At 43.1% G+C, this 12464-nt stretch overlaps 1 protein-coding gene across 1 annotated transcript in view; it reads right to left on the minus strand.

Moving 5' to 3' along the window:
* The window catches only part of LOC112256753 (fibroblast growth factor receptor-like 1), a 54823-nt gene that overhangs the window by 7747 nt on the left and 34612 nt on the right, over positions 1 to 12464 (minus strand). The window contains exons 4-6 of the mRNA XM_024430222.2: positions 2951 to 3037; positions 2541 to 2825; positions 1430 to 1783 (exon numbers count right to left, since the gene is read on the minus strand). Coding sequence (XP_024285990.1) covers positions 1430 to 1783; positions 2541 to 2825; positions 2951 to 3037 — 726 coding nt within the window. The remainder of the gene's footprint in view (positions 1 to 1429; positions 1784 to 2540; positions 2826 to 2950; positions 3038 to 12464) is intronic.

The raw sequence follows: 12464 nt of genomic DNA on the forward strand, positions 1-12464 counted from the left end.
CCTGGTATGGCAACTGCACCATCCTCAACTGCAAGGCTCCACAGAGGGTGATGTGGATGGCCCAATGCATCACTGAGAGCAAGCTCCCTGCCCTCCAGGACATATACACCAGGCGGTGTCTGAGAAAGGCCTGGGAGATCGTCAAGGACTCCAGTAACCCAAGCAACGGACTGTTCACTCTGTTACTCATCATTGCTTTGAACAAAAAGGGCATCACAGGGTAGGATATTGCTGCCAGTAAGATTGCACCTAAATCAACCATTTATCAGATCATCAAGGACTTCAAGGAGAGCGGTTTAATTGTTGTGAAGGGCACCCAAGAAAGTCCAGCAAGTGTCAGGACCGTCTCCTAAAGTTGATTAAGCTGCAGGATCCGGGCACCACCAGTATAGAGCTTGCTCGGGAATGGCAGCAGGCAGGTGTGAGTGCATCTGCACGCACAGTGAGGCGAAGACTTTCGGAGGATGGCCTGGTGTCAAGAAGGGCAACAAAGAAGCCACTTCTCTCCAGGAAACATCAGGGACAAACTGATATTCTGCAAACGGTACAGGGATTGGACTGCTGAGGACTGGGGTAAAGTCATTTTCTCTGAATCCCCTTCTGACTGTTTGGGGCATCCAGAAAAAAAGCTTGTCCTGAGAAGACAAGGTGAGAGCTACCATCAGTCCTGTGTCATGCCAACAGTAAAGCATCCTGAGCATCCTGATTCATGTGTGGGGTTGTTTCTCAGCCAAGGGAGTGGGCTCACTCACAATTTTGCCTAAGAACACAGCCATGAATAAAGAATGGAACCAACACATCCTCCGAGAGCAACTTCTCCCAACCATCCAGGAACAGTTTGGTGACGAACAATGCCTTTTCCAGCATGATGGAGCACCTTGCCATAAGGCAAAAGTGTTAAATAAGTGGCTCGGGGAACAAAAAATAGATATTTGGGTCCATGGCCAGGAAACTCCCCAGACCTTAATCCCATTGAGAACTTGCGGTCAATCCTCAAGAGGCGGGTGGACAAACAAAAACCCACAAATTCGGACAAACTCCAAGCATTGATTATGCAAGAACGGGCTGCCATCATGTGACCCAGAAGTTAATTGACAGCATGCCAGGGCGGATTACGGAGGTCTTGAAAAAGAAGGGTCAACACTGCAAATATTGACTCTTTGCATCAACTTCATGTAATTGTCAATAAAAGCCTTTGACACTTATGAAATGCTTGTAATTATACTTCAGTATTCCATAGTAACATCTGACAAAAATATCTAAAGACACTGAAGCAGCAAACTTTGTCGAAAGTTTTATATTTGTGTCATTCTCAAAACTTTTGGCCACGACTGTATGTGATGGGAAAGGTTTTGAAAGTTGGATTTTTGGGAGGCCAGGTTAAAGGTAATGATGTACTAGATGGCTGGCATCCTGGCTCTGGTCTTACCTGGCAGCACGGTGAGGAAAGCACTGCGGAAACTGTAGCCCATGGTGTTGGCACCCAGACAGATGTACATGCCAGCATCCTCCTCCTTGGCGCGGGTGATGAGCAGCTTGTTGAGGTAGGAGCCATCAGGGCGTGACCACACCTCTCCCGTGGGCAGCACCACAAAGCGATGGTCGCCCACCTCGATGGTGGAATTGTACCGACTCTCCCCATTGGACTCCACACGCTTGAGCCACTGGATGACCGGTTTGACATCGCTCCTCACTTTGCACTGGAATGAGGTAGTCCCCCCATAGTCCACTGTGGTGTTGACCGGGTGAGTGCCCGTCAAGATGGGTTTGGAGTTGGTTCGCTCTGCAGAGAGACATAATGGACTAACTGTCACAACTATTCCATATTTCAACAAGGCTGACTCTCTGCATGTACCAGCGTAATGGCAGTTATTGGCCTCAGGCTTAGAACTTGTAACAGAGAGACAGAGAGAGAGAAATACCACATGTAACACAAGAAGTATGTGTGATTAGTTTCCTCTCTCTCTGCTCCTGGTTGTACAGGACACACATCTCAGGGGGAGGAGGGGTTCAGGGGGTGGGGGGCTGGCAGACAGCTGGATCCTAATCAGCTCAAGATTGGAGGGGCTTGTGGTTGAGCAGCCCCCTCCTCCTCCCCCACACACCAGAACACAACCCTCATTCTCAGACCTGCCTTCTCAATATGCTTCTCATATACGTACATGATTAGACAAGCACATTCATCCATGGAGTAGGGATATGAGTAAGACTTACTGATCAAACGCAGCCGTCTGACGAAGGTACATCAGAGAGCAAGGATCTCCAAAAGGTTATGGTTCCTCCTCAAATCCAGACCCGACGTTACTATGATTACGTGGCAATTGTATCAACGTTCACATTGAGTTTCCATCCATGATAGCCAATATATCATTATCACAACGTCCATAGAACTCAGTCTGCAGGACTGTGATACAGTATATAATACAGTATTTTATGGTTCTTTCCCCTGAGGAGTCTACCTCATACATTAGCAATGAGATCTTGGACTGACTCGTTAAGTGTATTTATAACTCAGGCCTCTGTGACTGTATGATACTTACGTATGACCTCCACTTTGTAGGTGGCGTTGATCTCCCCTGCTTGGTTGGAGATTCTGCAGGTGTACTTGCCGCTGTTCTCCGGGGTCAGGTTCCTCAGGCTCAGAGTCCACTTCTTCTGGCGCCCCTCGCCAACCTCGCGCTCCGTCAGCGGCCTGTCGTCCTTCAGCCACACAAGGTCTGGCCGAGGGTTACCGCTGGCTGTACACTTCAGCCGCACAGAGCTCCCCACTGGGCGGGCAATCACCCGTTTCCTCATTTTAGCAGGCTGTGTGAAGCGGGGACGCACTTTGCGAAAAGGAGGAAAGAGAGTTTTGGGTTTACTACTTTGCAGAGATGCATAACAGAATCATAAAATAAGACTCAATCTAATGCAAATAACTTCAGTAATGTTGCTTTTTTTATGATCTTACCTAGTTTTCCTGATAGGTGGTCAGGGTCATACTCTGAGTCCACCCCACCAGGGACCCCTGGCCCAGTCTTATCAGCACCAGAGTCATCTGTAGGGGAAAAGGAACAGAACATTTATATTTTAACATTGCAAAGAAAATATGCAGCATATAATTGAACATGGTATAAAAGTTATGCCCAATACACACAGGAAAGGCCTTGGAGGTCTTAACAGAGGGTGATGACAGAGATATGAAGTAAGCCTATTAGGGTTTCACTAGTGTTAAACTTGAAAGACTTCTGTTGCCATTTGGGCTAACATCAACTGGAGTGACCTTCCAGTTCTGATCTCAGAGGGGTGTTTTTCTTAGTTATTTCAACGTGGTTTATATAATTCATTCACATTCAAAGCTGAACACTATCAAATATGTTGTTATTATGGAGTAGACACAAGTTGTTAGTCAGATTCACCTCTCCTCTAACTCAGGACACAATTATGAGGCTTATGAGTATTCCCTTACAAAAAAAGATTGCCGTTTTGAAACTGCAGTAAAAGTGCAGTAACTGCAGTCGACTGTGGTATTTTGAACTGAACTGCAAATTTGCTGCAGTAAAAAAAAAGTGTTATTTTGGATGCAGTATTTTCAGCATACTGCAGTTATACTGTACACTGACTGCAATCTTTTTTCGTAAGGGATTCAACAAGCAGTGGAAAAATGTTTCAGTTGAATTCAATGCTTTTTGTTTCACACTTTTTACATTTTCATTGACATGGCCCCCAGCCAAACAGGCACAGTAAAACACGCTTGGCTCCATCTGAGTAAATTTAGCATTTATAGGATACACTGAGGGGGTACATGCTAAGGTCACTCGCTGTAACATTTGGGAGGAATATGATCAGTTTTCATAAGTGCAGCTCTGAAAGACAGCTGTGGAGTTGATGTCATTGACTGACTGACTTCATGTGGTGGAGCTAAGACACGGCTTAGTGAAAATATTATCAATGAAACATAATAGATCATTTGTAATGCATATCCACTTTGTGAGGTAGACATTGATGAATTTATGGAATGTATCATGTTCCTTGCCAACTACTACCATTCCTCAGAATACCAAACATTATGACCAATTATAGAAGTTCAACCAAAGCAGAGCAGGGTGTCAGATAGATAGATTACACATGCCACTACTGCACTGAATCACTTCATGCTAGTAGAGTCATTCACAAGTTTCAAATATACCAGCACTGAGCATGTCAGTTCTAACGTTGCCTACTTTCTAAAGCTTCACATTCTGAAGTATCCACTATAGAATTCTGATGTTGACATCAAACACATTTCATAAATTAAGTGAATGTGTTACTCAGTACTTAGAAAATACGTCTTATGAGGTACATTTCATAAATAAATACAACATTTATGTTCTATTGTCATACACCATGGGTCCCCTAACCTTTTTGCCCACAACCCCCTTTTGATATTTAACAAAAATGTGTGACCCCACCATGTAAAAAAAAGTGATGTAATCAACGGCCATTATTTACTTTTTTAATTGGGGCTGACAGTCTACTGTAAATCAATCCGACAATACTTTGGACTGTATTTCAATCTGAAGATAGTATGGTTTGAAGTGACTGAAATGCATCAGAAAGGTATTGGGAAGTTGTGAAGACCATCAGGCAATAACATGTTGATATTCTTTTCCCCACAGTCTGATTTAGTGCCTGGTCTACTGAGTCCTGCACGGCTTGTGGGCATTGTAGAGGGAAACAGAAGACACATACCACTGGGGGAAAAAATTATGAATCAACGTTGTTTCCAAGTAATTTCAACCCCAAAAATCAATGTGATGACATTGAATCCAATGTGGAAAACTAATTGGATTAGCAAAAAGTCATCAAAGTAAGGGGTTTTCGTCTTTTTTTCACACAACATTTAACCTAAATCCAATGACATAATGAAATGCTTTGTTGATTTCACTTTGAATTCACGTTAGTTGACAATTCAACCAAATGTAAATCAAAACTAAACGTTGAATTGAAGTCTGTGCCCAGTGGGATACGTGTTCCTAAGTGATGGGGGTCATAATATTTTGTAGCTTAAACAGTTCAAAAGATAGAGCAACATTTGTAGGAAGAAAACAGACACCGCTCTGTTTATTATAACCACATCTAGCGGCTATCGGAGGATACTGATGTTACTTCTATGAACCAAGCACAAGTTTTATTTTTTATTTTAGAGTTTCTCTCACAACCTCATTTTCAAATCAGGCAACCCCTAGTTTGGGAAACACTGCCATACACCTTGTACAGAGCCTGAACCCAGTGTAGCCTCCAGTAAAATGTGTCCAAATCCAGTTTGGTGCACACTCTGCGTTTGAATGGGGCAGGTAAAGGGACCAGATGTGGCTTCTAACCCCCCACTCCAGGCACCCTCCGACTTTCCCCAAACCCCCCAAAGCTGTCTATGGTTCTCTGGGCACAAAACTTCCATTGTCTGTCACCTCCAGCACCAGGCCCAGTCATGATGTCATGACTATTACAAACAAAAAAGTTACTTGGCCATTTTAAACTGGAATAAGAACCATAAAGTCCCCTGATGTCCAGTATTGAAGGGCTTAAACTGGCCAACTATAATAACCCATTCCCTTTAAAAAACAGCCTCCATTGGAAGATATATTTCTCTGCTGCTCACTTGGGCTCTCCACATTCCTCCCGGTTCCTGAACTTCCCAATCCAAACAGAACACGGTCCCATGCTGCCCGGATTTTCTTTTCACATTTTTTTTGTTCCTGAATCTCTTTCCTCTCTATTTTCTTGAGGTCCTTAGGAACAATGGTACCCTTTATGAGTCTGGGCCTAAACTACTATCCTAGGCTGCTATTGTCTTTACACAATGTTGGCTCACTGGACCTGCAGACTGGGGGAAGGCAGGACATCTCAGTGCTGCTACATAGTTGTTATTGTTGGAATACTGAAAAATACAATTATCAGTAAAAGGAGAGGACTTGCAGGCCTCCCTGTCAACCCTTTTTGTGTCCTCTCTTTCTCCTTGAGAGGGGCCCTATCCTCCCTCATCAAAGAGTAACTAAGAACAGCAATCCACTCGGATTCTGCAGGACACAACTTTCAAGCGATAAAACATATAGACTACTTTGTATTCCAATTGTATTACCAGAATGGAATATAATTTCTAAATAAAACACAGCACATTTGTACATTTAGAGATGGAAGGGAAAGGCAAACACCCACGCAGCCACGTACCCAGACACATTCAGTTACAGACATAATGTTGGGAAGACAGGCAAAGTAAATGGCTAACAACAACCAAAGAATCCATTGAAACTATCTCTCTAGCCTACTGTACCACTGGGTCTGGTACCCTCCCTTCTTTCTCTCCTCTTCATTCAGAAATCCAGACAAAGGTAATAGGTCACTCTCACTCCCTGGCCTTGAGCTTCAACTGAATCTCAGGAAAATGCCCCATCATTCTGTGGGTCACAATGAGTTTCAGATCTGAGTCATATGCATTGTTTCTGGGTAGCGTCATATTAAAAGTGATTTCACTATGAATGTTATTACTTGGCAAACTACATTTCGTCAGCCAGTGATTGTCAAGCAAATAACTGTCAGTCTCACGGTAATTGACAGTGATAAACACATTTAGCATCTCCTGGCTTCCACAAATAGCCTACAAGCTACTGATGCTGACCTTTGGATTATCTACATTTTAAAAAGTCTAATAAATCCATGTAATATAGCCTACACCTTCACAACAAATCCATTATTTATTTTATACAGGTCTAAATAAGCATGATATGAAGAAAATGTACTCTATTTCAGATGAAAAGAATAGCATTCTTTGAGTTGTCCTTATGTTAGGTCCTGATCTGGCTATGATAGATAAATGGCTGTGGGCTACACTAATTCTTCGAATTCCGTGGCATTATTTTATATTATGAAGAATACAATTTAACAAATATTTTCTCCCAACGATTTGAGGGAGTGCGCACATACATCATCAAACAACCACCATATGTTATCAGCCACACATAATGCAGTGTATCTGGACAGTCAACAAAGTCTGTACTATCACTTCCACTACAGCACTTCTACTATCACTACCACTGTACTATAGAGATTTAAAGTATCCATGTAGAAATGAAGGCTACCATGGTCCTCTCTCTGTTTACATGGTCTGTGCTGTGTCAACACCGTGTTACAATATAAACTGTACACCATGCTAATTGTAAAAAACGGATCAGTGTAGATTGTGTATCTGTCTGTCTGTCTGTCTGTCAGTGTGGCAGTCATGTCCCTATCTATTCCAGTCCACCAGCAGGATGGGTGAGGGTGGGGTGGGGGTTTAGGAGGGTCGGGTGGGAGTCAGTTGTCAGGAGACCACCCCAAACAGAGCACAAACAGCCAGCTGGGGCAATTGAGGAGGCGCCATGTTGCACTGGCTGACCAGATTCTTGGGATAGCTCAGGGGAGGACAGGCTGCCCACTGCCCACACCCTTATATCACCAGGACCACCCCCTTTTCTTTCTCTCACTCTTTTCTCTCTTTCTTCCTTCCACATCTTTCATTTCTTTCTTATACCCCTATCCCATTGTTTCTCCCCTACTCGCCCTCTCCTTCTCCTCCCTGCCCTTCTCTCTTTATGTCCTGATTAAAAAGTGTGTTGTTCACTACAGCCCTTGAGCTTCAAAGCCAGCCAGGATATTGAACAGCACTCTTTCTGAGCTCCAGTAAAAATAATCCACTCAAATGATGGATGCTGTTTGCACAGCTACCCTGGAAGCTAGCCATTATTACACCTCCCATTTACAACACTTCAAATAAATCATCTCTCTGAGAAGTCTACCAGCCTTCCCCACCAGGCATTGAACTATATACAAAACACTATTAAAATGTCTAATAACTAGGTACATCAAGAGGTACAATCATTTCACCATTGATTGGAAACGTTCCACTCGCAATAATTATGGACCATTCTACCGTTTTTAGGCTGTCAGTTCTCCCAATGTATGACTTCCGTCCTGTAAATGTTTTAAAATGAGGCTCCCCTAATCTCTGTAGCCAAAAAAGCCTCTGACTGCACTGCACACCTGATAGGACTATTATAAAAACAAACAAACTGGTGATGTGTGCCAGTCCCTGGCTGGAATGATGGATTAGAGAACGGCAAGGAGAGAGAGAGAGAGAGGAGAGCGAGGGGGAGGCCTCTGTGGTCTTACAAAACAGATATGTGGAATGACTGAGAGACTAGTGTTGGGTTGTCATGCATTCACCACAAACAGTGGGAAAGAAAAACAGAACCAACTCCATCAGGCTTAAGAGCGAGGCCAAACAGTTTGTGATGGAGATCAGAGAGGGTGAAAATAATGGTGTTCAGTTTAATAAAATACACATGAGAAAACAGTATCCCTCAAGAAAAAAAAATGCCTTTGAACTTTAAAAGGTAAGAGACATCTCTGTCCTGTGTGGGAGTAGATAGTAATACAAGCAGGCATGTTGAACTTATCTTATAAACCCCCCTGTTTCAGCACTACTGAAAGCCTAAATACTTTTCATTTCATCAAACTGCAGATGCCAAGCTAGATAAATCAGTTGAGAGTTACAAACACTACTACAGTATGTAAGCAGCAGGGTTGGAGAGTAATCTGATTACCAAAAACTTCAACTGTAATCAGTTACAATACCAGCAAAACATATTGTAATCAGGTTACAGATACTTTTTTTTAAACTAGATGATTACTTCTTGGATTACTTTTAAATTCAGAAAGGATGTTTGCAAAAAAATACACTATGACACCTTTCTGTTTTCTCAATGACATTTAATTCAGCATTGAAAATAAGTTTGTTTGTTCTATCTGAGCGAGTCTGACCACAAATCAGAAACAACTATGATAACACACCAAATGTGTTTGATGGATCCTTCTTGTTTTCTTCGAATGCCTCTTAAGGGGAAAGTAATCCAAAAGTAACGTTAAGTAATTAGATTACGTTACTGAGTTTGGGTAATTACTGATTACAATTTTGGATAAGTAGGCTAACTAGTAACTGTAATGGATTACATTTAGAAAGTATCCTACCCAACCCTGGTAAGACGAGAGGGAGATGCTATCTATCATTTGGATACATTGACTTGATTTATTCAAATGGTGCTGTACTCTGCAATCATATGGATTGTTCTGAATTTAGCATGATCCACTGTCAATCATGTGGGCAACCTGAAACTTTGCACATTCTATAAATGTCTGCCAAAAGTAGTGCTCTTATTTTCCATGTACAGTAAATAATGTAAGTACAGTACAGTCATAGACAACCATGAAATACAGCTCTAGTGTGAATTTTGACATTCCTCCTCTTGGTGTCTGTCTATAAATCTATTTTTATTGTCCAGGAACAGTCAACAGATAAAACATTTTTTTGGGGGAAGGGGTACTTTTACCCCTTTTTCTCCACAATTTTGTGATATCCAATTGGTAGTTACAGTCTTAGCTCATTGCTGCAACTCTCCAACGGACTCGGGAGAAGCGAAGGTTGAGAGCCATGTGTCCTCCGAAACATGATCCTGTCAAGCCACACTGTTTCTTGGCACACTGCTCGCTTAACCCGGAAGCCAGCCGCACCAATGTGTCGGAGGAAACACCGTCCAGCTGGCGACCGAAGTCAGCTTGCAGGCGCCCGGGCCCGCCACAAGGAGTCGCTAGATCGCAATGGAACAAGGTAATCCCGGCCGGCCAAACCCTCCCCTAACCTGGACGACGCTGGGCCAATTGTGAGCCACCTCATGGGTCTCCCGATCATGGCTGGCTGTGACACAGCCTAGGATCGAACCTGGGTCTGTAGTAATGCCTTAGACCGCTGCGCCACTCGGGAGACAATCAACAGATCTAACCTCTCTCTGACTTCTCAGTCAACTTCATCTTTAACGTGAGCCAAAATAACTTTGTTAGAATAAATCAAATCAAATTTTATTTGTCACATACACACATGGTTAGCAGATGTTAATGCGAGTGTAGCGAAATGCTTGTGCTTCTAGTTCCGACAATGCAGTAATAACGAACAAGTAATCTAACTAACAATTCCAAAAAACTACTGTCTTATACACAGTGTAAGGGGATAAAGAATATGTACATAAGGATATATGAATGAGTGATGGTACAGAGCAGCATAGGCAAGATACAGTAGATGATATCGAGTACAGTATATACATATGAGATGAGTATGTAAACCAAGTGGCATAGTTAAAGTGGCTAGTGATACATGTATTACATAAGGATGCAGTCGATGATATAGAGTACAGTATCTACGTATGCATATGAGATGAATAATGTAGGGTAAGTAACATTATATAAGGTAGCATTGTTTAAAGTGGCTAGTGATATATTTACATCATTTCCCATCAATTCCCATTATTAAAGTGGCTGGAGTAGAGTCAGTGTCATTGACAGTCATTGACAGTGTGTTGGCAGTAGCCACTCAATGTTAGTGGTGGCTGTTTAACAGTCTGATGGCCTTGAGATAGAAGCTGTTTTTCAGTCTCTCGGTCCCAGCTTTGATGCACCTGTACTGACCTCGCCATCAAATCAAATCAAATCAAACCTTCTGGATGACAGCGGGGTGAACAGGCAGTGGCTCGGGTGGTTGATGTCCTTGATGATCTTTATGGCCTTCCTGTAGCATCGGGTGGTGTAGGTGTCCTGGAGGGCAGGTAGTTTGCCCCCGGTGATGCGTTGTGCAGACCTCACTACCCTCTGGAGAGCCTTACGGTTGAGGGCGGTGCAGTTGCCATACCAGGCGGTGATACAGCCCGCCAGGATGCTCTCGATTGTGCATCTGTAGAAGTTTGTAAGTGCTTTTGGTGACAAGCCGAATTTCTTCAGCCTCCTGAGGTTGAAGAGGCGCTGCTGCGCCTTCCTCACGATGCTGTCTGTGTGAGTGGACCAATTCAGTTTGTCTGTGATGTGTATGCCGAGGAACTTAAAACTTGCTACCCTCTCCACTACTGTTCCATCGATGTGGATGGGGGGGTGTTCCCTCTGCTGTTTCCTGAAGTCCACAATCATCTCCTTAGTTTTGTTGACGTTGAGTGCGAGGTTATTTTCCTGACACCACACTCCGAGGGCCCTCACCTCCTCCCTGTAGGTCGTCTCGTCGTTGTTGGTAATCAAGCCTACCACTGTTGTGTCGAATAACACTTCCCCAGATCCGCATCTCTACCCTATGATACTACCCAACGGACACCATTCTCTTTACTTTCTGTTGTCCTGGTCTGATCTATGTGATTAGGGTTCTACTCCAAAATAAGGCCAGTTTGAAAGGCCACCACCTTAGTCGCTGTTCTAGCCAGCTACCACCCGGTACTACCCTATAGAGTAATTGAACACTGGTCACTTTAATAATGTTTACATACTGTTTTACGCATTCTAGAGATGGCTCGTCCTACAGTATATAACTACTGCTATACACACCTTTTCTAGTCATATACTGTTCATACTGTCTTTACACACCATTATATGTATATATATTTATATTCCGTTCTCTGACATTGCTCGTTCTGATATTTATTTTTCGGGATTATTGTGTTTTTTCTTAGTTCTTTTGCTTGGTATTATTTGTATTTATTTTTTATTTTTTTATTCGTTATTTTACCAGGTAAGTTGACTGAGAAAACGTTCTCATTTGCAGCAACGACCTGGGGAATAGTTACAGGGTACAGGAGGGGATGAATGAGACAATTGTAAACTGGGGAATATTAGGTGACCGTGATGGTTTGAGGGCCAGATTGGGAATTTAGCCAGGACACCGGGGTTAACACCTCTACTCTTTCGATAAGTGCCATGGGATCTTTAATGACCTCAGAGAGTCAGGACACCCGTTTAACGTCCCATCCGAAAGACGGCACCCTACACAGGGCAGTGTCCCCAATCACTGCCCTGGGGTATTGGGAATTATTACACTGTTGGAGCTATAAACACAAGCATTTCAAAGCACCAGCGATAACATCTGAAAATCTGTGTATGCGACTAATACAATTTGATTTGATCACAAGACCAGGAAGCAGCTCCTCCAGTCGGCCCCTGCCATCCACCCCCCTCCCCTGCAGGAGGCTCTGGACCTAATTAGGTATCTTAAACTAAACAGTGCAGTGCTATCACACTCCAGTCCTCTCATTCATCACGCTCTACTCTAGCACAGAGTAAATTATACTGTACAGTTGCTTGACTTGACTGAGAGTTACAAGTATGTCTCTTGCACATGAGACCATCATGTCCTCTTATAAGCTTTAAGAGGCTTAATAGGTTAATGTTAAGGGGAATATGTTTCTTGTTGGACAATTCCAAGTTAAGGAGCCCCTGCTTTGACAAACTACAGCTTAGCCTGGGGAGAGGGAAGAAGTGAAGATCCGCTTGAGTCACAGAGGATGATGTAGTATGAAACAATATCCTATTCTCTCTGTTGACTTTGGGCTTAAGTGGTGAATGATATAACAGATATAGGAGAGGAGGGTATCAACTACAATCCC

Source organism: Oncorhynchus tshawytscha, linkage group LG08 (genome assembly GCF_018296145.1).
Source record: "Oncorhynchus tshawytscha isolate Ot180627B linkage group LG08, Otsh_v2.0, whole genome shotgun sequence".
Classification (NCBI taxonomy): Eukaryota; Metazoa; Chordata; class Actinopteri; order Salmoniformes; family Salmonidae; genus Oncorhynchus; species Oncorhynchus tshawytscha.